This window comes from Aedes albopictus, chromosome 2 (assembly GCF_035046485.1).
Source record: "Aedes albopictus strain Foshan chromosome 2, AalbF5, whole genome shotgun sequence".
In the NCBI taxonomy this organism is placed as follows: domain Eukaryota; kingdom Metazoa; phylum Arthropoda; class Insecta; order Diptera; family Culicidae; genus Aedes; species Aedes albopictus.
In genome coordinates, this window is record NC_085137.1 from 354,198,400 (window position 1) to 354,222,922 (window position 24,523).

The window sequence follows — 24,523 nt, forward strand, 5'->3', positions numbered from 1 at the left end:
TTAAAGGAATTCCTAGATAAATTCCCAATGGAATTTTTGGACAGATTTTCGAATAGATTGCTTCAAGAATTTTCCATCAAACTTTCGTAGATATTTCCAATGTAATTCCTGGAGGAACACCTTAAGGAATTCCCAATGCAACTCTTGCAGAAACCCCCAATAAATTTCTTAAAAGAATTTCGTATGAAGCATCTGGAAGAATTGAGGGACCATACAGCTACAGCTGTAAGGGCGGGGGTATTCATCATGACCATGCTGGAAGAATTCCATATATGTGGAACTAAATTTAGTTCTCTTAAGAGATATCAATTGAAAGAGAGAGATTATCAATTGAAGCCCTGATGAAATACTTAAAAAAAAACTCCTAGAGGAATTCCCAAATGAGCTCCACAAAAAAAATCCCAATGAAACACAAGAAGAATTTCAGAAGAAACTCAGGAGGAATTATTTCAGGAGTTCCTGGTGGAATTGTCAAATAAATTCCCGTAAATGTTTATGAAAAAGAAAACCCTGAAATAACTCATGAATTAATTCTTGACTCCTGAAACAATTTTCGAGAGGTTTTCAATGTTACTCCTGGAGAAAGAATTTTGATTTCCGAAGGAACTCGTAGGAATATTCTTAAAGGAACTTCCGGAGAACTATCCGAATAATTTCCTGGTGAAATTTCCAAATGAGCTTCTGGGATAATTCCGAAAGCAACTACTGAAGCAATTTCCGAAAGAATACCTGAAAACTCCAGAAGGAATACCGCCCAAGGAACCGTTCATAAACCGCGTAGACTTTTAGTAGGGATGGAGGGGTCTGAGAAAAGTTTTCGCTCCATACAAGTTTTAAAATACTTCTATGAACAAGAGCCTACGAGGAAGGAGGATGTGGTATCGGTATGAGATGGTCGAACTTTGGTCTTGAACGTCTTGTTGAAGTTTACGGAAGAGCTCGTGACGTGATTCCCTAAGAAACTTTTTGAGGAATTAAAAATGCAAGATGCAGAGGAATTTAATTTGAAAATTTTGGAGTTATTTTAGTTGGAACTATTGAAAGATCTCTGAAGGAATTCTCGAATTAAAAAGAAAAAGAATTCCTGCTAATGAAACCCCAGAATAAGTTCGTATTGGAAAAATACCAGAAGAAATTCTTTTCTAAAATTGTTGCAGCAGCAAAAAGTTTCTAGCTAAAAAGTGTTATGTCCAACGTGTTGTGCAAAATACACCATCTCGATCACTCGAGGGTTAAGGCTTAAGTAGCACTCTTGCAGATATTTTGTATTGCTACTCACGTATTCTGGTACATAATTGAAGCTTATCATGGGAAACGAATAAGCCCAAGTAATATTTTATGGTCAAGTAGACTAAAAAAGGTTGTTAGAACCATCATAAAATCCAAATAAAAGATACACGGTTCTAATACTTTGGCAGAAATATGTAGTAATAAATAATGATAACATTATTTAATGAACAAGACATCTACGACTCCTTAATACGCTAGTAATGAATTACTTGTATAGGTAGCAATTCGATTGCTTATTTGGGGCACTTGATCAGTCATACTGCTGTAGCAAAACAGTAAGCGAACAGATAGCATTAACTTGACTAAAATGTGGCTTGTTTATCGATTTTCTGGCTAACAATAATATAAAATAATATTTTCATGTTTTTATGGCATTTTGTATTCAAACTAATGGTTGCATTTGGAATTTTACACGTATTTCGCATTAATAATTATTCGAAATACTGTTGTATCACAACTGTATGTTCCACACTATCCGCGCTGGTTTGATTACTTTGGCAAAGTGCTTTCCATGCGTGCGAATCGTTATCGTGGGCGTTAGATCCATTATTATACGTCGTTTATTTATTATTGTGACGGTCCCCACAGTCGTTATCCTCCGCAAAACCCAGTTGCCTCTACTGCATGTATACGTAGATGATGGCGAACCTTGTAAGATGTAATCTACATATGATTGCTGATAGCCAACTGGCACACTGATATACATAGTTTGTCTCCGCGAATGGCTTCGCTGTCGATTAGCACCAGCAGATGGAGCCATTTATTTGCAATCAGCAACAACACAATGCAAAACCCAGTTAGGTATTTGACTTGGCCGATAATGGCCAGTAAATCAATGTGCCAAATTTGGCCAACCATTTGATTGATGTATCTTTTCCTGGCGATTCCTTAAGATGGGCGCGTGCGGGAACACTCTTTGTTGGGTCGTTCATGTGGCATTTGGACGGGTGGTGTGACTTCCAGCTATCAGTGGTATCGATGTGACTTTACAATGATGGTGGGAATTATCTGAGTTTGGGTGATAATGATTGTGCAGGTTGTATGATCGATTCGTCTGGCGCTTTTAATTATTGTCATGCTTAGCGTTGTTTATATGACTTGGTGCCAACAATTGTTTGGATTTGAATCTCTCGTAATCACAGAGAAATCTGTATTGAAATACACTGCAAAGGTAGTTGCAATCTTTTTTTTACATACATATTTTGAAATTAAAATTTTTGAAGTTGTTCAATACTGACATATGTATTACATATGCATATGCAACACATAAAATAATCGTGTAAGGAATCGCAATACATGTACATTGTCTATACTTTTTACTTTTATATATAGAAGAGTATGTACTTTCCATCCTCCGGCTGTTCGGGCTCGAAAGTAGTTGATCATCAATATTAATTTCTATTCCCGATCAGCCTAGATAGCCGTGTAGTGTCGGTAGCAGTTCCCTCAACTGGCTAAGAATAACACTACGGACCGTCTGTTCCGGTGGTAAGAGTCCACTAACAGGTGACCCCTAATTCATGGTGTCAAGCGGCTTAATGCGTACCGTGCCTAGGAATGAATGGTTAGGGGGGTCTAATAAAAACCTAGCCGCTAACGGTGCCTGTGGAGTACCAGGGCACCCTCCACAGTATTTTTGCCCTTACTGTGTTAAACGGAGCAATGACGCAGTGGACCTAATTTGTCTCCGGGATAATCGGCTACTTTTCTTAAGTCTCAATTCCGAGGCTTAACAAAAGTGGGCAAATGTATATTTTCATGACTGGAATCAAGTTTGTACAGGTAAACCTTCATCACGCAAAAGGTGCTTCTGCTGTGTTGAGTCGAAGGTTTAAAAAAGAAGGACTGGAAGTGGCGCTTATTCAAGAGCCATGGTCCAATAAACGAAAGATTCTTGGTGTTCTAACACAAAATAGTAAACTATTTTATGATGAGCAACAAGATTCTCCCAGAACTGCTGTCCTAGTACGTAAAACGTTAAAATGTTATCCTATTACAGAGTTTATCAGAAGGGACATTGTTGCGGTCATGGTAGAGGTACCAACCACTAGGGGTAAAACTGAGATCGCTGTGGCTTCAGCTTACTTTCCTGGTGATGTTCCTGAGGTACCTCCTCCTGAGATCGCATCATTTGTTCAATTCTGTAAAGAAAACAACAAATCGTTCATCATTGGCTGTGACGCCAATGCGCATCACACGGTTTGGGGTAGTACGGATATTAACAGTCGAGGTGAGTCACTATTAGAGTATCTGTCTTCGAACAATATAGACATTTGTAATAATGGTGATAAACCTACTTTCTTAAATGCAATCAGACAAGAGGTCTTGGATCTAACACTGTGCAACGCTGCAATCTTTGACAAGATCACAAACTGGCACGTGTCAGATGAGATTTCTCTATCTGATCATAAACACATAATCTTCAATTGGAGCGGTGGAGATTATTCTAGAACTGCATTTAGAAATCCCAGGAAGACAAACTGGGATCAATATGTAGAATTGTTGAATTCGCATTCATTTACAATGGGAGAAACTATCGATTCAACCCAAAAGTTGGAATCATTTTCTCAAAGAGTAAATGAAAGTATCATCAATTCCTTTAACAGCAGTTGTCCCACCATACAATCGTCTTCTAGTAGAGACGTGCCATGGTGGAACTTTAAACTGGATCGCCTAAGAAAATTTTCTCGTAAAATGTTCAATAGAGCGAAACAAACGGGAGATCGGACTCAGTATAGGAAAGCCCTGACTGAGTACAACAACGAAATACGAAAATCTAAAAGAAAATCTTGGGTGCTGACATGTGAAAACATAAACAGTACTCCTGTAGTTGCTAGACTACAAAAAACGCTTGCAAAAGATCATGCAAATGAATTGGGAAATCTGAAGCGTGACGATGGAGCTTTTACCAAAACTCCTCGTGAAACTTTGGATTTAATGATGGAAACCCATTTTCCAGGTTCGGTTCTAAGTGTGGATTCCAATGATACTATATCTCTTAAAGGTGAAGGATGTCCTAGTATAAACTCAATGGAGTCAAATAGTACAGTAAACACCGCCTCAGATTTAGCTGATGAAATCTTCACGAAGGCCAGAGTGGAAAATGCGAAAAGATCTTTTCAGCCTTTTAAATCTGCAGGAGTTGATGGGATATTTCCAGCACTGATTCAAAACGGAGAAGCGGTGTTGGTTCCATCACTAATTGAGATGTTCAAGGCTAGTTTGAGATTGAATTTCGTTCCATCAAAATGGAGACTTGTAAAAGTTATCTTTATCCCGAAAAAGGGGAAACGAGATAAAACGCATCCGAAAGCATATAGACCAATTAGTCTTTCTTCAGTTTTGTTAAAGACTATGGAAAAGGTTTTGAAGGATTTTATCAATTCTTCTTACATAAAAGAGCATCCCCTGTCTGACTTCCAGTTTGCCTATCAATCTGGTAAGTCAACGGTTACGGCACTTCACTCGCTAGTAACAAAGGTGGAAAAAACGTTTTCAGCAAAAGAAATAGCTCTATGCGCCTTTTTAGATATAGAAGGAGCATTTGATAATGCCTCCTATTCATCTATGAAGCGTGCCATGGAGAACAAAAACTTCGACCAATGTATCATACATTGGATTCATACTGTGCTTGCAAAAAGAGAAATCACCTCTGAGCTGGGAAGTTCTTCTATAACAGTAAGGACAACAAAGGGTTGCCCTCAAGGAGGAGTCCTCTCACCACTAATGTGGTCCTTAGTTGTAGACGATCTTCTAAGAAGCTTGAAGGAAAGAGGTTTCGAAGTTGTGGGCTTTGCAGACGATATAGTCATAATAGTGAGAGGAAAGTATGACGAAACTGTTTCGGAGAGAATGCAAAGGGCCCTAAACTATACATATTCATGGTGTATTAAGGAGGGCCTTAGCATCAACCCGTCAAAAGTCGTAATTGTCCCTTTCACTAGGAGAAGGAAGATCAACCTAAAAGCTTTTCGGCTTGGAGGGATACAAATTCATCCTAGTGATCGAGTCAAATACTTAGGTTTGATTCTGAATGCCAAACAGAACTGGAATGCTCAAATTGAGTCCGTGATCGGTAAGGCAACAAGTGCGTTCTGGTTATGCTCCAAAACTATTGGCAGGAAGTGGGGCTTGAAACCAAAAATGATAATGTGGATTTATACTGCCATAATCCGCCTAAAAGTGACGTATGCTTCGTTTGTTTGGTGGCCAAAAACAAAAGAGGCTACCACGCAATCAAAGCTTGCGAAAATCCAACGTCTTGCGTCCATTGCTGTTACAGGAGCGATGCGTAGCACTCCATCAAAAGCTTTAGATGCGATTCTCAATCTGCTACCTTTGCACGAGTACGTGCAATTAGAAGCAGAAAAGGAATTGCTGCGACTTAAACGAATTGAAAAGTTTATGCCAGGTGATCTTGTAGGTCACCTGAGCATTTCACAATACTTCCAAAATAGGCCAGTGTTGAAAATGATTAAAGACTGGATGAAACCTGTGGAGAACCATGATGTTCCTTACAAGTTGCACGAAACAACTCGTGCAGATTGGGAAGTCGGAGGTCCCACTGTTCGTCAAGGATCAATCAAATTCTATACAGATGGCTCAAAAGTTGGAATAAAAACGGGAGCAGGAATCTACGGCCCTGGAATACAAACATCAGTGGCGATGGGACACTATCCTACGGTGTTTCAAGCAGAGATTCTTGCTATTTTGAAATGCGCAAATATCTGCCTTGAGAGAAAATACAGATATGCAAATATTTGTATTTTCTCAGATAGTCAAGCTGCACTAAAAGCATTGTGCGCTTACAAATGTACTTCAAAGCTTGTCTGGGAATGCATTCTTTCACTGCGCAGGCTGTGCCAAGGGAACTCAGTAAACTTATACTGGGTTCCAGGTCACTGCGGCATTGAAGGGAATGAAATGGCAGACGAGCTTGCTAAAAGTGGTTCCAATTTACAATTTGTTGGTCCAGAACCATTCTGCGGAATATCAAACTGTACAATTAAAATGGATCTGAAATGCTGGGCTGAGCAGAGGGTGATATCCAATTGGATGGATGTCAAAAATTGCAATCAGTCAAAACGATTTATAACACCAAATGCTTATAAAACCAAAAAGCTCTTAGAGCTCAACAAGAGAGCTCTATGTACATACACTGGCCTAGTAACTGGACACTGTCCGAGCAGGTATCACTTGAAAAATATTGGCCAGATTCAGAGTGATATCTGTCGTTTCTGTAATACGGAACGTGAAACCTCGGAACATCTGCTTTGCAGTTGTGGTGCTTTATACATGCGCAGGCAAAGATTTCTAAATAGTGGTTGCTTGCAACCCAGTGAGATCTGGTCTGCAGAACCTGGGAAGGTCTTGGGGTTTATTAATTCCATTGCACCTGACTGGGAGACGACGCGTCGTGGCAGAAGCTGATTACTTGACACATGGTAATTAGCTGGCTAGATGCGAATATCAAAACGGGACATGCCACAAAAGTTCAGCTTATTGGACGCAGTGGCTTAAATTCCCCAACAGGGGAGGAAAAAAAATGTACTTTCCAAAATTATCCCATATACTAAGATCACAGACAACAGACGTAACTCTTAGAGGAAATTCGTCAAATTTTGGCCGGTGTCTTTTTTTATGAACACAATGCCACCTGTTGGTAGAACCGCGCGAGAAACTGTCGGCCATGATGGATTTCGATTTGACGTTTGTCTAACACGCATACTACTACACAAATTGCCTGTAAATTTCGTTTACATCATTCAGCAGCGTGTACACTGGTAAACGTCAAAGTGATCGAGCACTAGCGCCTCTGGTGGAACGATCGCGGAAATCCAATGAAATTTGAATTGATCGTTAAATGCATGGCTTGGTTTTGAAGAGCAGATAGGTATAATTTAATTTAAAAAACCAATGTGTTTCGTTAAGCTTGGTATTAAAATCCTTTAGCATGTTGAAAGCCCTATCTGATGAACAGGTACCTCGACATTCACATACACGTTGCTGAGACCATTTGCAATCACAAACATATTTGTTTGCCAAGTAATCTTCTTTTCTCGAGATAGTTTCGCATGATAATTGTTACAAGTGCAAAGTGATCAGTGCACTGCGGGTTGGAAGATTTGTTTTCAGATAACGAACTGCTATCTTGTGTGCAATCGGACGCAAGTGCTTCAGTTTGTGTTTATTTAGAATTTAAATTCTTCGGTATAGTGCAAAGGTACTTGCGTAGGATCGAAAGCTACAACAAATGGGTAGTATCATACCAGGAAATGTAAGGCGTCCAATCAACACTACGTTGAAATCAAAACTAGGTTACTAGAACCTTCAGCGCCTTATGAATGATTTTGTTATATAAAAATCAGTTATTTTGGAACCCATCGAAGTTTTAAAAAATCATGATTTATCTTACGATTACCTTGTTGAATTGCTTCGTCATTACTCTCCGTATTATTGCATGTTCTAATTAGTTTTGCTCCTTGTCCTTCTCTTGCAGTGCGGCATGCGTCGCCCATCACTGGGACAGAACGAAGACGACCTAAGTCGTCTTACCACGGTGATATCCCCAACGACAGCCAGCTTATCTTCGGCGCAAACGGAACCCGACGGAGGTGACCATAGCGGTGGCTGCGGCGACAAGAGTAATCACAAGATCAACAATCACCACCTACAACAGCAACAGCACAACAAGAATGGCAGTAGCAGTAGCAGTAGCATCAACAGTTGTTTCAACAATAACAACAACAACAACAGCTGCTCCAAGAACTGCAACATTAGCAATAGCAGTAGCAGCGGATCGCTCGGCGAAGCCAAACTGCCTAATGTAACTAATTCATCTGAGTGGCAGAATTGCAGAAAACGCAAAGAACGGCAGGACAGCACGTCCTCCATCAGCCAGGATCGGAAACTGATCCGGTCGAACAGCGAGGAGCACCTTCCCAACTGCAAGGAGGTGATCCGTCGCGTGTCCTCGCATGAGGACTTCAAGAAACCCTCGCCGCTGATCGAAATCAGCGTCGACAAGGAGAACATTATCGAGGAATCTGCCGAGGAGCAGCAGCAGCTGGAAGAGCAGCAAATTTTCGAGAAGAATTTGAAAAACAGTTCGGAGAATTTGAAAAAATTTTTCATCGGTAGTGAGAGTCTTTGTGCAGCCAGCAGGGATTCCACTGAAGGGCAGAATCATCACAAGGTCGATGAGGCTCGTCACCACCATCACTATCATCTACACAGCAATCATCTGAGTCATCACAACAGGAACCGTCTTTCGCCTAGTCGTGATGTGCTGAAGAACCGAAAAGACTCGGACAGCGAGCTCGATGAAGAGCATGCCCGACGGCGTCACTGCGAGCGGTTCTCGAAGACTCGCCCGCCGCCTGGACGAAAGTCGGTTTCTCCCCGAAACCGCACCAAAACGTTCAAATATTCCGGTAGCAAAGACAAGAACGGAAGCGAGTATTTCTACTCCAAACATGACTCGCATCATTCGGTCAAGCATGAGCGCCGTGGATACGGCAAGAAAGAAAAGACAGCAGAGCAGAAGGCATCGGAAGCGGAGATTTGCTCCGACTATAATGACAACACCGTCCTGGATAAGGGCAAGGATGAATCTCCCCGCGAGAAGCAACTTCCCTGGGACCAATCCTTCCAGGACGATACCCCGGTGGTGTGTCAACGGTTCGCAGAACACCAGTTCGAACATGCCACCAAGATGGCAACGTTCGGAGAAATACGTAGTCTACCACCGAATGCCACCCTAAAACACTACGGAGGCTATCGCAGTTCGGAACTCCACCAGACCAACCAGAAGCCGATCCCGCAAGCGAACAACATGTTCGACGATCGCATCAAAACCATCAGTCGCAAGCTGAGCAGTCTGAAGAAGAAGCTAACGCAGTACGAAGACCGGTTCGAGCGGGAAAATGGCTATAGGCCGGCCCACGAAGACAAGACCAGTGATTGTGCCATCAAGGCGGTCGTCGTCGAAATCCACAAGCTGCGCAAGGAGAAGAATCAAATCAAGGCGGATCTAGCGGTCCAGAATGCGAAAGCTGCCAAGGCCCAAGCGCTGGCCGATTCTCAGGAAGGGGAGGAAAGCAAGCTGTGCAAGATGAAGGAATCGATCGCTGATATTGAGAAGGTGAGTGCGGGTAGCGATGAACGGGTGAACGATTGTTATCAACCATTTAAATACGGGGTTGCTAGTCATCCTAGCAGCGTCACACGATATGAATGAAAACAAAAGGTTTCAACATACTACTGGTCTGATTGGCGACACTTGATGGGATTCTGTCACGTCATTGACTGTCGCCCAAATGACGGCATTGATTGAGCGTCTCTGGCTACACCATTTCAATTCATTGCTAGACGTTGTTTACTGTGACGAGAAAGAAGGCCATCTTCAATTAAAATACCATGATTTTATTTGATATTTTCACATTTGTTTGAATATTGCATCATAATATTGATTCCTGCAGAGGTTTAGCACTCTCAAGACGATTCTTGATGATCTATTTTAAGAATTTTTGCAAACTGAATGTATGGTTTTTACACTTAATGAAAAAGTCAACAATTTTGGCTAATAATTCTCTACGGATTTCTTCTAGGATTCCTACCAGGTTCACTCTTGAATCCTGTAGGGATGCATCCCAAGATGTCTCTCCCGGTATTCCACTCAGGATTCCTCCTGAGTTCCCTTTAAGGTGAAGGTCACCCAGCGCTCTTTTTTCCAAACAACGCATTTTGCCTCGCATTTTCTCGAGTACAAATCCGAAGACCCCCATCATCCGCATTGGTCTGAAAATGCTACTCGGTGTTCTTTGCGAGTAAGCAAACGTTCAGTAGCATATCAAATTCAGTGGTGTAATTCGAAGGGGATGAAAGGCGGCCATTGTGACGGCTATTTTTGTTCTCTAACAACCTTACCCAGCAACTCATCCCGGAGTTTTATCAGGGATTCGTCGCGGTAATTCCAAACGAATTGCTCCAGAGATTATTTCAATGATTTCTCCAGATTTTTTTCAGGAATTTCTCTTAGAATTACTTCAAGGATTCCACCTTTGATTAATCCATTTATTTTTCACAGGTTTCTTTTAAAGATTTCTTTCAAGATGAATTCTTGAAAAATGTCTTCTTTGTCTTTAAAATGTCTTCTGAGTTTCCGTCATCACTTCATTTTTGTATTATTTAGGCGATTTCTCTAGGAACTTTTTCCAGCGTTGTCCTAGACATACCTCCCGAGTTCCATTTGAGGATTCATCCTGGGTTTTTTCAAGATTTTTTTTTTGAATTATTCTAATGAGCTGTTAAGGGATCCCTTCAAACTTTTCAACGGGATTTGTTTCCAATTTTTTCAGGGTTTCCATCACGGATGCCTCCAAGGTTTCTTTCATGTTCATCTTGAGAATACTTCAGGAATTCCTCCAGGAAACTGTCAAAGATTCCCCTAGGAATGCTTTCTGAAATTGCATTAGTAGTATCTTCTGAAATTCCTTCATTGATTCCTCCCGGACTTCCTATCGGAATGTCTTCCGGGATTCTTTCACAAATCATTCCCAAGATTAAGGAATTTATGCTAGTATTCTGTCAGTTCACTTCCAAAGATTTTATTGATTCCATCATGGATCCTTTCAGGGACTCCTCCCGGATTCTTCTTAAGATTTTTTCCGGGATTTCTCCTGGAATTCCTTCAGGGATTCCTCCAGCGATGTCTCCAGAGATTCCTTTCGTGATTGCTCTCGTGATTCCTCCAGAAATCTCTTCCTGAATTCCTACAGAGATTCCTTTGGCTATGCCTTCCGGGACTCTTACGTGAATTCCCTTTGAAATTCCTATAGGGATTTCGCTACGGATTTCCCTGTAGATTCAGGGATTCTAGATTTCTTCCGGAATTTCTTCATTAATTCCTTTCAGGATTTCTTCATTGAATGCTCCATTGATTTCTCATGGGATTCTTTCTTACATTGTATCAGATATTGTGAGCGTTGTTCTAAGCATTGTAGCAGATATTCTATCTTTTTGCCTTTCTATTACACCAAAGTGTACTGAAAGGCTATATGTTCACTAAAAAACGAATTTTTGATACATAGCAGGCTCGGAGGGTCAAGTCACATATACCAATCAACTGAGTTTGACGAATTGAGCAAATGACTGTATGCACGCGAAAAAATCCGTTCTAATAAACGTGAACAAACAACAAACACAAATATGAGTACAAGCAAATATACACCGTGAACTGGAACTAGTTCCAGTTGTTAATATGGACGTTCTAGATACCGTGAGATACAGTGCATCACGGTGTACATTTCTTATTGTTGTTATCGTTACTATGCATAGTTATGTTTGTTCCCGTTGCCGTGACTGAGAGTATATCGGAACGGATTTTTTTTGCGTATGTGTGTAGTAGGGCAGTTCATATTTCAAACATGCCCAGGTAAGCAATAAGCATTTGAATAAGCCGTATTTCTGTTTCATATATGCATTCGGCCTGCTTACTGCAGGCCGTATAACAGACCGTATAACAGCAGTTCGACTGCTAAACTGCCCTACATTAACAATTCAAATGCTACTTAAAATCTGACAGCAGTTTCGTAGCATTTTCAATGCTCGGTATTTTTTGGTCAACAGGCATCATAACTGCTACTTTATTGCCATGAAACTGCTAAGAGCAGGGTATGAAAAACGGATCACGCCGAAAAACAAACGCTTTGTCCTAAGCGATGCATGTTGGTAACAAAGGCGCTCCGCAACAAACGCATGTCAGGCGATGAGAGCAATAAAACAAACATCGCTTGCCGTGCGTGTGCGGATATTCCGGCTTTTCTGCTGAAATTTTCGACCCACATCATCGAATTCACAAGCATTTGAACGAATTAAGACTCTTGCAAACCTCAGAGTCGAGTTTCAGTTGTAAAACAATGCGAAAATCACGATGTGAATAGAACGAGACAAATATTCCTACCGTTTTTGTTGTGAACAAGCTCGGGAGCGATTTTGTCATTATCTGCTAACGAAAAAACAAAGCGTAGTTGCCGTGCCTTCTTTGTTGCCTATTTTTCGCTTGCGGTGGCATTTTCTGCGTACACTGGCTAAGAGAGATGAGTGATGCTAAAACCACAACACATTTACACTTTCTAATTAATGTGCCACGACTGTAGAAGTCATCATCATTCGCATGTCCAGTCAATCATAGGTAACAACGAATAAACTCAATGGGAAAACATGCATAGGCAAATTAATTCCAAGGTTGGTTTTCTATGATCGATTTTATTATCAGCACCTGCCTAGCTCATAGCATAACGAAGCAACTGCCGGTGTAATACTCATGCCTTAAAAAGATCACATATCCAATGCGCTTTATCTGATCATCTACAGTTTACCCTGTAGCGCGGTTCAACAACATCGTCAAACCGAGAATCGAGGGATCGAATCCCAATTTGGCCGAAAGCAGCAAAAAAACAATAACAGCAGTTCTGGACGTGTCCCAAGCCACACAATTTTCACAAGAGAGCAAGAAAAAAGAAGAGAAAGGGAAGCCATAAAATGGGCAGGGGAAATATTTTGTTTTTATTTTTGACAATCTGGGGGATAGGAGGGATAAGCATTTAATCAGCCGTATGTCGGGTCAAAACCTGCATTTAATTAGCACTAATGGCGCATATACGGCAGATTAGTATTTAATGTCCTGCTGTAAAGGCGCATATGGTACCGAATTAATGCTCATTGGTTACCTGGGTGTTGAAAATTCAAAGTTTCCATATGTTTATTACAATCCTTGGTGCAAAACTAGAGTTCTGTCAAATTTTCATCCATTTCGGTGGTTATTTAATGGTGGCCCAAAAGCAAAATAGGTTTGTATGGGAATTATTATGGAGAATTTTCGTTGTAAAATTCCGGTCTTTGGCAACCGCAACATTCATCATTGAGATCTGAAGAATTCAATTTGACTTTGACCCTATAACTTTATCCACATCCACAGGGTGGAGAACATTTTTTTTAATTCTCCATAATAATTCCCATACAAACCAATTTTGATTTTGGGCCACCATTAAATGACCACCGAAATGGCTGATAATTTGGCAGGACTCTAGTTTTGCACCAAGGATTGTAAGGAACGTATGGGAGATTTGAATTTTTAATATTTTTGAAGTCTGAGCTGCCCTAGTGTGTAGTATATGTATGTGTGCGTATGCATGTGTATGTGTGTCACTCATCTTCAATGCGCTTCCCATTGGCCGATTTTACAGATTTTAGCACGAATCGAACCGAAATTTTATCGCATGTCGGCCTTAAATTGAAGAGAACAGTCTAAAATTCAAGATGGCGGCTCAAAACTTAAGATGGCATCTGTTTGATGGAATTGTAGGCAGTAAAAGCATGCAATATGGCTATGTTTGGTATGGGGAACGACCAGAATGTTTACTCCATCAAACAACCGTGATCTTGAATTTGGAGCCGCCATCTTGGATATTCTGCTCGTAATTAGGCTCTAAAATGCAATATGGGTATATCAGGTATGGGAAGGAGTCCGGAATCTAAAAATGGCGACCAGAATGTCCAAGAATGTCGGACTTAAATTCAAAATGGTGGCTCAAAATTCAAGATAGCGGCTTTTTTCAAGAGCTTGAGGCTCAAACATCCAAAGTCAGATAAATGATATGATTTCTGGTGCCATGAAATGGATTTTTGTTAAACGTATGCAAGTGCGATATTAATCAACACGTCACTTCAGTTCAAGCTTCAGTTTTGTTGAAATGGGGTTTCGAAGGTACGATAAAGGTCACCATGAGACGAGCTTGGTGGTCTAGTGGCTACCACTTCTGATTCATATTCAGAAGATTCTGGGTTCAATCCCTGGTTCGTCCCTTTCCTCCTACTTTGTATCTTTCTATCTACTTTCTCTCTCACTCTCTCTCCTACATATACATCTCATGTATATTCGTATGTTCGTAGCGATCGCTAGAACCAGAAACGGATTGAAAAAAAAAACCGTTTCCCTACCTTCCAACTTTCATCACAGCACAGTGTCAATCTATCATATAACGCCTACAAGTTATGCAACCAAGCGGACTGTGTCGCTTCACAGTAATCTTCACACAATCTATCGCTTTACGCCTGGCATCCTTGCACCAATGCATGATCCATGTGCCAAAAATAAACATTTCCCACCAACACACCAACATCCGCATGACCTTGTGCAGGCGCAGAGGATTCAACGGCCTGATGTGGGCAAGCGATTGCAATTATCACTTCCCTCCCCTTCCCCATTGACCTGCAACCTGTAGCAACTGCGGGCGGTCAATCAAGCTCAATGGGATTTCGAAGGCACGAGAAAGATCACCATGTTATGGAAAGGTAATGGTTGAAAATCATTTTTTCTTTAGAAATGCACTTTATCTGGAACTGGAATGCAACAAAACCTTTTTGTTGCAAATACGTAAGAGCAGAATGCAGCAACTGCAAGCAAGCTCAACCTTCTTCATTGAACATGACATTCTGATATCTCACTTTAATTTTTGTTCCTGTAAATTGTATGTGGAAACTCACACCTGTTCATATATTTATGTTTCATCTAGCCATGAGCTCATCGATCTTTAGGGACATACGTCTTGAAATCCCACTTCAACAGTGCATCAAAACTCCAGACGCACAAATCTCAAGAAGCAAGCTTCAAACAACAGTGCATGTTATTATTCTGTGCTTGCTCACTTGTAATAAGCTTAAAATGAGAAGCTCAGGTGCGCTGGTTTTGTTTTCGAAGAGATTTGTGGCCTCGAAATCGTGAGTAGGTACCAAAGTCGACCATTGTGGCGGCCATTTTGGGATTCTAACAAGTCTGTCCTTAAGTACTCGTTCGAGTATAGGCTATCGGATCTACAAACGTAATCAGTCTGAAACGCCATGAATCGCCTTTGAATACCCCTGAAACTAACTGTAGCACACCTTCAAGCTCCCAAGACTCCCACGAATTCCTCTGTAATCCCTTAAAACTGCTCTAAAATTCCTCCTGAACCTACAGAACCCCTTGAAAGCTCTGGAAACGCCCAAAAATGACTCATCAGAAAGCTTGTGAAGCCCCCTAAAACTCCCAGGAACCCCTTTGAAATCACCAGAAACACTCTGAAATATCTAAAAACGCCTTTGAAACCATCGTGAAACCCTCCGGAAGCTCTTTTGAATGTCTCTGAAGCACCCAGAACTGAAATGGCTGGAAACATCTTTAATCGTACTTACACCCTCAAGAAATTTCCCTGAAGCGAGAGTCTGTGAAGTCCCCTAAAATCTCTCTGGACCTGAAAGGCCTAGACACGTCTCTAAAGTTTGACCTTCCTTAAATATATTTGCTACCTTGAAATCCCTTCAACCTTTAAGACTTATTACCTAATAGGAGGTTCCAGTGTATTTATCCTAATATTCTCAAAATGGATTTATATCTTAGCCAACATTTTGGGATTTTTTTTTCAAATGGGAGACATATTTCTGCACCATTTTATTTGCATGCATCAACAGTGTTCACTTTAGTTCTATATTAAAATTCATGAATACATGTAAAGGGATTAATAAAAATTGCAATCCAGCTCTGTAGAGCTCTAGATGCGGATATTCAATGTTCCAAATATAAGTATCTTGTAATTTTTGAAAATTGACATGTGCATGTCAGTGCAGTGTTGCATTGTGTGCCGCACAGCAAAGTGCTATCGATCAAATATCGTAATGATTGCTACATTCATGTTTGGTGCAGTACAACTCACATTCGTATGTGTAATCAATATCAAATTGTTGTTTATCTACTAACATGCTTGTTCTGTTCATTTACCGTATCAAACTATATGCATGCTATAACCGTGACCGTCCCAGCAAATGTCAGGGTCACAGTAGGTATCTGTCGTATTGTTTGTCATTTTTTCTATCATAAATTTGCACCGCATTGGAATTACCACAAAAAAGGAGGTCGGTGTAAAATGCTCTATCTTCTGTTACAATCTTCTATCATAACATACTTCATTGAAATCGTGATAATGATTGATCGGCTACTAATTTGTTGTATTACCGCACGTTGATATTCAAAAGTAATAAAGTTAAAGTTGATATGATGCTTCTTCTTCTCTAGTAGCGTATCTACTGGGGCAGAGATTGCTGCTCAGAGTACTTACACAGTCATTAACTGAGATTTTTTTCTGCAAATGATCATTTTTCATGTCTATATCGTTGTTAAGGTAACTTCCTAAGAGTTTCGGGACCGAGTAGAAATCGAATCCTCCCTCTCGCCTATGCCAACTTTTCTGTATGAACCACTGACCCTCCCCACCCCCTTTCAAAGAATGATTCAATAAAGATTGATAGTTTGACTCCATGTGCACAGACTTTTAATCCAGCTAACTTATGCCACGAACGTAGCAAATGTTCTTTAAAAGTGTGGAATTGCCGGAAAAACTTAAAGATTTAACATTGCACCACCTTTGCTCATTGTATACGGTAACTGTACGATACCGTTTTGCTGGATTTTCAACTTTCCAAGAAATGCTAGTAAACCAAAGATGCCTATCTCACCGTTCGTTCGTCGCTTTTCACAGAATGCAAATACGAACGAACCCCCTGTTGTTACGTCATCGCCGGCAATCGCGCAGTTTCCGTTGCGACAAAACACGCGGGAGCCAGTAAATTCGTCCTTGAAAGTTGGAGGCGTAGCTTGATTGATTACGTCGAACGCGGATGTGGTTTGGGGTGGTGGCGGCCAGCCGGCGCTGGAAGCCTTTTCAACCATAAACAACGACCACCACCCACTACCACTAAGCGCCACGCCGCCGGAAAGGGTCGATTTGCACGACGAAAGTTTATTTAAAGCGGGAAAATGCCTAATTGAATGTTGAATCGATATTGTGAGTGCTTTTGAGAGCATGACATATTAGAAGCATATGCCACAATAATATAAAGTCGATTAGCGATATTTTCGCGTTCTGGGTGATGGACCAATCCAACTAGTGAATTTCTGTTTGCTAAATAAAGTGATACCATGCCACGCTCGGTAATGCAGGTACTGCTTTACTATTGTTGTAGATATCTAAGCTGTTTACAATCAGGTCAAGTTCACCAGAACTGTCAACAGATCAATCAATATGCACAACAAATGGCTAGAGGCGCCCTCATGGCAGTCACTTTACTGTCGTGTTTGTTGCTTCGTTTAGCAATCAAACCGGCCGTCCAGCTAGTCCTACCAATCATTACAGCTCGCTCTAATCTAGTCTACAGCAGACAGAGATCAAACCACATGATAGTGCATGTGAGCACAATTAAATGTGGGAGGTTGTTAACTAACCTATGCACATCATCGGGTTACGTGTCTACGGATGCAACAAACTGTGAGAATCATGATCTCCGTCTTTTCCCTGTACGGCATTCTTGGGAGGTTCTAATTGCATAACACGAAAATATCGTGAATTGTCTCAAGCTGACTCACATCACGTTGCATTATAGGAAAACATCTGTTCGAATAGGCAGCAATGATAAACTCGTACGGTTTTGGTTCGTTGTCGGCTAGTGTGATCTGATAGTTGCCATGTCCATAAATTTGCATTCGTTATACACAGCCATCAGCGTTAGATATCTAATTGAAATCACACGTTCCTCTCTTTACTTGCAGCGTCTTCATGATAAACGTGAATCGGACAACCGCAGCGAAAACCTGGACAGTCTCTCGAGCGATCAGCTGGTCGAGGAAAAGGCTTCTGTTCAGCGGGCCCTTCTATATCTGGAGTCGATCTACGGACGTCCCACCAGCCGGGAGGAGCGTGATGCCGCTCGGCCGCTCTACGATCGATACCGGCTCATCAAACGCCTGGTCAACCGTGCCAACTCGATCAGCGGTCCATGTGGGGCCAACTCCCAGATGCCAACGATTTTGGAGCACGAAGCGCTGGCTATCGTGGGTACCACCACTCCTTCGACGGACATTTCACCACCGTCGGCCACCTCGATGGTCCAGTCACCCACGGACACCTCGACTGCCTCGACGGCTGCCCAGTCAACTGATGAATCCGAAACCACCTCCAGTTCCATCACCGAGAACATCCACTCGATGACGGTCGAAGAGCTTTGGGAGCACTACGATGCCGCTCGGGAGGAGAAGAAAGAACTCCGACGGACCATCAAAGATTTTGAACAAAAGTTCGAGGAAACCACCGGGCGCAAGATGCTGAAGTCGGACCGCAAATCCATCGAAGATACGTACGCCTTGTACAAACAGAAAAAGGCAAAACTCCGACTCATCGATGCTCTGTTCAAGAAGCAGATGTCCGTGTAAGCGCCTTCTCATTTCATTCTTATACACTCCGTTTTCCATACTCGGCGCCTCCGAAATAGAAGCTTCCTTGAATGTCTACCGACACGTTCCCTTGTTCCCTATTTCAATCAGATGAAAAAAATTTGTGTAAAAATCTGCAAATGCATTCAATGAGAAATGTATGCTTTTGATAATTTTGCGTTACGCATGAAATTCCGTGATTTTAGCGTCCGAATTGGTTCGTTGAGAATATCAGATTCAACTATGACCAGAGTGACTAAAACATGATAAAAGTTTCGAAACCATGCTAAAACCAAGGATGTAACATAGTTCGTTGAAATCTACTTGAGTGTGGTGTAATTTTACACGATACATAATGCATATGATATCCGATATTTGCAGATTTTTACACGAAAAGAGCTTATCTGTGAATGTCTCTTTTTATTTATTCCATTTATCATCAAACTTCAAACACCTTAATACTCTTATAAATGTTGTGTTTTTCTTTGTTTTTTCCCAAGAGAAAAAAAAAACAAACGAAAAATTGTGCTTACCTCGCGTCCTTACCATTTGTGTGTATATTTTGAAATCTATGGACTTGTTTATTTTTGGATAAAAACGAAAATAAGTTTTAGAGAGAAGAACGTCGTGTCGACGATAAGCAAATGACAAAAAATCAAATATTGAATCTTTACAAAATAAGTGAATTATATAAAAGCAAGAAAAGAAAATACAAACTCCGATAAAGGTCTCAAGCTATTTGGAAGATCGGCATCGATTGATATATATCTATACAATGTGTATTTCAGGGCTTGTTTATTTGTTTTATTTTCCAATCGTCTATCATCTGTTGTTACATCGATTACATTAGATATCGTTTATTGGTTTGTGGAACACTACGCATTAGCATTAGGGAGACTCGTCTCCGGGAAGCTTGAAAGCTATTTTATGAAAAGAAGTGATTTTTTCTGTCGAGGGAAATACAAAATAGTACCGCTTACATTATACAACTAAGCAACATAAGAGAAAGTACACATTAATACTTATTATGCGAGTTGAGACAAAGAAAAAGGTAATTAAAAAAATGGATCGTTCAGCTTCGAGCTAAAAGTGCAAACATTTATTCGATAATATTTACATTTCAAGTTGTGACGTAAGCAAAATACATGTAATGTATTAGATTTTTTTTTATTTGAACGTTCATGGGCAAACACTTGCGAAGAACGAACGAGAATAAGTGCAAACTTGTAGCTACGAATGGATTTGCACGGTCGAACCATCATTAAATATGCCACTTTTTGGACCGTACTACAACATTCAGACAGAATCCATTTGACGTACGATAACATATAAAATAACACAAACCGTAACCGTGCATAAGTTTTTCGGTGTTTTCAATAGATCCGATCCGTATAGTTTCATCTCCACCAATTGTAGTTATGATAACTTAAGAGCAACTATTCAAAAAAAAAAAGCCATAAAACCATACAGAAACGGATTACAAAACAAACAAAAAACACCCAAGTACCCAATTGCATACACCTACACACAGAAACACAACAAACATATACAAATCGAATACATGTATTTGTAGCTCTTTAAGACTTATTACGATGGATAGTTATACCGCTGCTGGAGGAGCCGAATCACGAAAAAGAAAACAAGAAAAACAATAAATTCGATAGGTTCTTGAAGAACGATTCATAGCTATGTTTACTTATTATCACACATTATTATTATAACAACATTATTATTGCTATTCTACTATCTATTATGGTTCTGATTGCTCCACGATAGGTATATCTGGTGAATGGATGGCATTACTATTATCATATTATTAAAAAAAAAAAAGAAAACCAGAAATAAAACAAGCAAAACCCTTGGTTCAAATGCCGAACCGGGGACGTGCGCGATGAGTCAAAGTCATATGGATCGAACCGAGAAAGTTGTGTGCAAATCTCTATGTAGCGAAGCGAGCGATTATGGATTTAATAGGTTTAATGAAAAAGAAATAAACATGCAAAGTTACGTAACGAATGTATCCGATTTTTTTGAGTTGAGTTATCCGAAAATCCTTTATTAGATCCACTTTGTCACATGGAAGTTTCTGAAACTCGAACACGTGAATTTAAATTTGAAAACATCACGTACATGTCAGGAAAGGAATAAACGTGAAGCCCTCAAAACAAAGATTACACAGCGCAACATTTTTTTTTGTCTCAAGAGCAAACTTATGTGTCTCCGAAGGATTTTGGGTCGCTGAATCCGAATCCGGGTTTAGATTTGCTCCAACACGTCACAATTTTGAGCAATACCTCAATTTATAGGGCAAAATTTGCGATTTTGGGCTTTTTTGACTGCAAGCCATTAAGCTTGGAAATATTTTTTTTAAGCAATCAAAAGGTTAATTGGTCAATTAACATCTAAATCAACGACTCATGCAAAATGTTTCATTTTACCTAATTAAATTTAATAGATGCGCATAAGCCTACCAGCACAAAAACTACTAAAATACTACTTTGAAACAATCGCTTTCTACTTACGAATGATGTATCCTCCTGAACTTTACGTGCCATCGAAGAAGCTTCTCTGCATCTTGAGCTGTCATAGTTTTTGTTGAAAAAAAAAACAACAATCGAGAATGGAAAATATTTCAAATAGGTTTTAAAACGGGTTTATTGCTACTCTTAATGCGGTTTGCAAAACCTCTCCGAGAGTGGTCCACTTAGCCGGAAGATGCTCTTAAAGAGGTTATCGAGAGGTTTTGATATATGATTCAGTTTTATTGCAAGTTTTATAAAATTGGGAAAATATTCGACTGGGATTTTTGATAGCTACGGAGTTTTTCGGCTTTCAGTCACGGGAAAAAGTGTTGATAATTTTATATCACTGCCAACGTTTCGATCCTTGGGTTGGATCTTCCTCAGGGCTCGATCTTAATCAACTTGTAAAGATCGTACTTTGCACACGATCGTTTGTCTGGTTTTTATTCCATAAAACACTGCACCTTTTCCGTTCATCACCAGCACCCCAGTAGGATGTTGGGTGGGTGGTACGAATCGGGAGAAATTCGAAAACTAGAAATCAGCGGAACACAAGAATGCGGCTGTTATCAATCGCCGTTCGGGTTTAACTGTTAAAAATTGGTCATGAAGATCTCTTGCAGAGCCGAACAAAACTTAAAATGTTACTTGGGCTATCATGTCCAGTCAGTCTTCTGAAAGTTCAATAGAGAGTATCAGATCAGTCGGGATATCCTAGGTAATCCAACTATTCTTGAGTTTAGATCCTATAGTATACGAGTGTAACGGTACCCGAGCAAAGGCGGATAACAAAATGATAACAAGTTCTGTAACCTGGTTATCATTCGTTTGATAAATGAGTTGGTTTTCATTTAGGTTAAATTAAGAGCCAACATAGCAAAAATGAGAACTCAAATTTACTCCTCGAATATCAAAATGATAAGAAGTTAAGTTATTATCGAGTTCAAGTTGATAACTAATTGTCTTATACAATATTTTGTTCAGCATTATATTAGTTATCAACATGAAAAAAATACAGCTGATTGATAACTGGTTTTGTTATCAATTAGTTATCATTCAAAGCTATTTTATCGACCAAAACAGTAAAATTATACTTTACCGATATTGTCAGCAATTGAAAAAAGTTTCTTGTAATTTACAACCAATATTTTCAACTAGCGCCCAGGCGGGTCACGAACCCTGATCGAGTGATTGCTGGTCGCAGCCGATAGCCCCTATATCAACGGGACTCAGTGGGAGTGAGAGTAACTGAAGGCTACGGTTTCATACTACAGTCGCATTGAAGGTGGAAAGTGGAATCTATTTTTAGATTTGAGGTACAACAGACTCTCAGTTTTGGGAAAGCTTCGACATATGCGTTTGGAAACAGATAACATATTTTGTTATCATTTAGTATATTTATGTTATCGCGATGCACCAAAATTATCGATAACTGAATTTGTTATCATCTGGATATCATCAATTGGAAAACATGATAACAAAAATAATAAAATGATATCACCGATAACACAGTTTATTATCAAAGTGATATCACTTTGTTATTCGCCTTTGCTCGGGTAACTGCTTTTATTATACAAAGCTCAGATTGGCCTATTGACTTGATTTTTTCTTCCATGGCTGGATAGCGTACACAGTTAGAAAATGTTACAGCATATAACCTGTAACAAGAGGACCACGTCGTATCGCACACATTTTTCCATCTGTTTAAAACAGGTTGCTCTCAGTAAAAAGCTTGTTTTCAGTATTCCATACAAGAAATTTTTGAATGTAAAGTTCAGTGAAGTAGAATAGAAAGTTAAATGCAAACTTTTCTACGTCAGGTGTAACTTTCAGAAATTTTTGCTGTGCACGTAAAAATTATATCAAATTATCTGAGCTATACATAGTAGAAAGTGCATGAAATAGGCCCTCCTGCCCTAATAGTTCCACACCCTTGTAACTGAACAAGATTGATCCTGATGGCTGACACATCTCACACACTTCAGCGCTAAAGCATTACATTCATTGTTATCAATCGTTCAATCCGATCAATTTGTGAATATTCCAAAGGCTTATAATAAGCAAGAAGACTTCAGATTGCTCCAGTAACCACGGTTTATTATGCATCGTTACTCAGTTTAACAGCTATGGCTACTGTTACGGTGTAGACCTGAAGTTCTGAACTCCAAGGTAGTTTGGCTGACCTGGAATATCCCTATAGTGTCTTTAAATGACATTTGAGATTTCAAGAGCTTCACGGATCCCAAAAGATTATGCAATACCATAAGTTGTGGCGAAAACACATAGAGTTATTCTTGTAGATTTGTAGGACTTCATTATAGAACATTTTGGACGACTATAATATCCCAAAGAGTTAAAATAAGCTGGTAGACTTCAGATTGCTCCAGTAACCGCGGTTAATTGTGCAGCATTACTCAGTATAACAAATATGGCTACTGTTACAAGTGTTGACCTGAAGTTCTGAACTCCAAGGCTGACCTGGAATATCCCTATAGTGTCTCTAAATGACATTGTAGATGTCAAGAGCTTCACGGATCACAGTAGTTTATACAATGCTATAATTTGTGGCGAAAATACATAAAATTATTCTTGTAGATTTGAAGGACTTCACTCTAGGACAATTTGGAACACCTAGAGCATCCCAGAATATAAAACATCTCTTGATATTCTTGACCAAGGGTTAATGAACACATATAAACGTAACCCATATCCAAGTTCAGCTTTTAGAACAACTGGTATGTCAGTTACTTCATCTTTCCAAATTTCATGGTGTTCAGAATGTTCTAGGTTGTCAATGAAATCTCAAATACAAATATTGCCGTTTTTCCTTAATAGAGGACTCAATTTGCAACAATTTTGCCAAAGACAGTATTCTGTTTTGCTGAATGGATGAATTTATACAGCCGTTTCTATGTTGGGGTCATATATGACCCCTCCGGCTCCAAAGGGTTAAGGCGAAACTAGAAGTGTTGCGGAGGCCAGTCATCCTTTGCGCGATACACCAAAGATTGAAAGCAGCTTTCTTGTTGTGCAGCTTCAATGCTGTAATTCGATTTATTTGATTTATCTTAATTTATTACATAAAAATATATACATACATTTTAGTATTTCATTCCGCGCTTTCTAAAGATGCAACCTCCTATCAACAACTTGCTATACTTTGTGCCACTATCTTCTATTCGACCCGTGTTGCCAGTTTCACAGAGCATTTTCATCTCAACAGGAAGCTTTTTCTCATTTTTTGGTTTATGATTTTTTATAAAATAACGAAGCAATATTTTCAAAATCGGTTTCGTGCACATGTAGAGTATGGATCAAGGTATCTCCTGAATTTTTTTCAGGTTGAAAATGTTTTTCGTTTTTGCAGAAACCATTTTTTTGTAAAATTTTGTTTAAAAATGGTTTCTGC

The 24,523-nt window shown here is 39.9% G+C and overlaps 1 protein-coding gene across 3 annotated transcripts in view; it reads left to right on the forward strand.

Annotated features, from left to right (window-relative positions):
- The window catches only part of LOC115253630 (protein FAM13A), a 136,220-nt gene extending 115,612 nt beyond the window's left edge, over positions 1 to 20,608 (forward strand). For all 3 annotated transcript variants that reach the window (XM_029866446.2, XM_029866447.2, XM_029866445.2), the window contains 2 exons: positions 7,790 to 9,433; positions 17,933 to 20,608. In XM_029866446.2, the coding sequence (XP_029722306.2) occupies positions 7,796 to 9,433; positions 17,933 to 18,592 (2,298 nt within the window). In that variant the 5' untranslated portion in view covers positions 7,790 to 7,795 and the 3' untranslated portion in view covers positions 18,593 to 20,608. The remainder of the gene's footprint in view (positions 1 to 7,789; positions 9,434 to 17,932) is intronic.
- Positions 20,609 to 24,523: the final 3,915 nt, after the last annotated feature.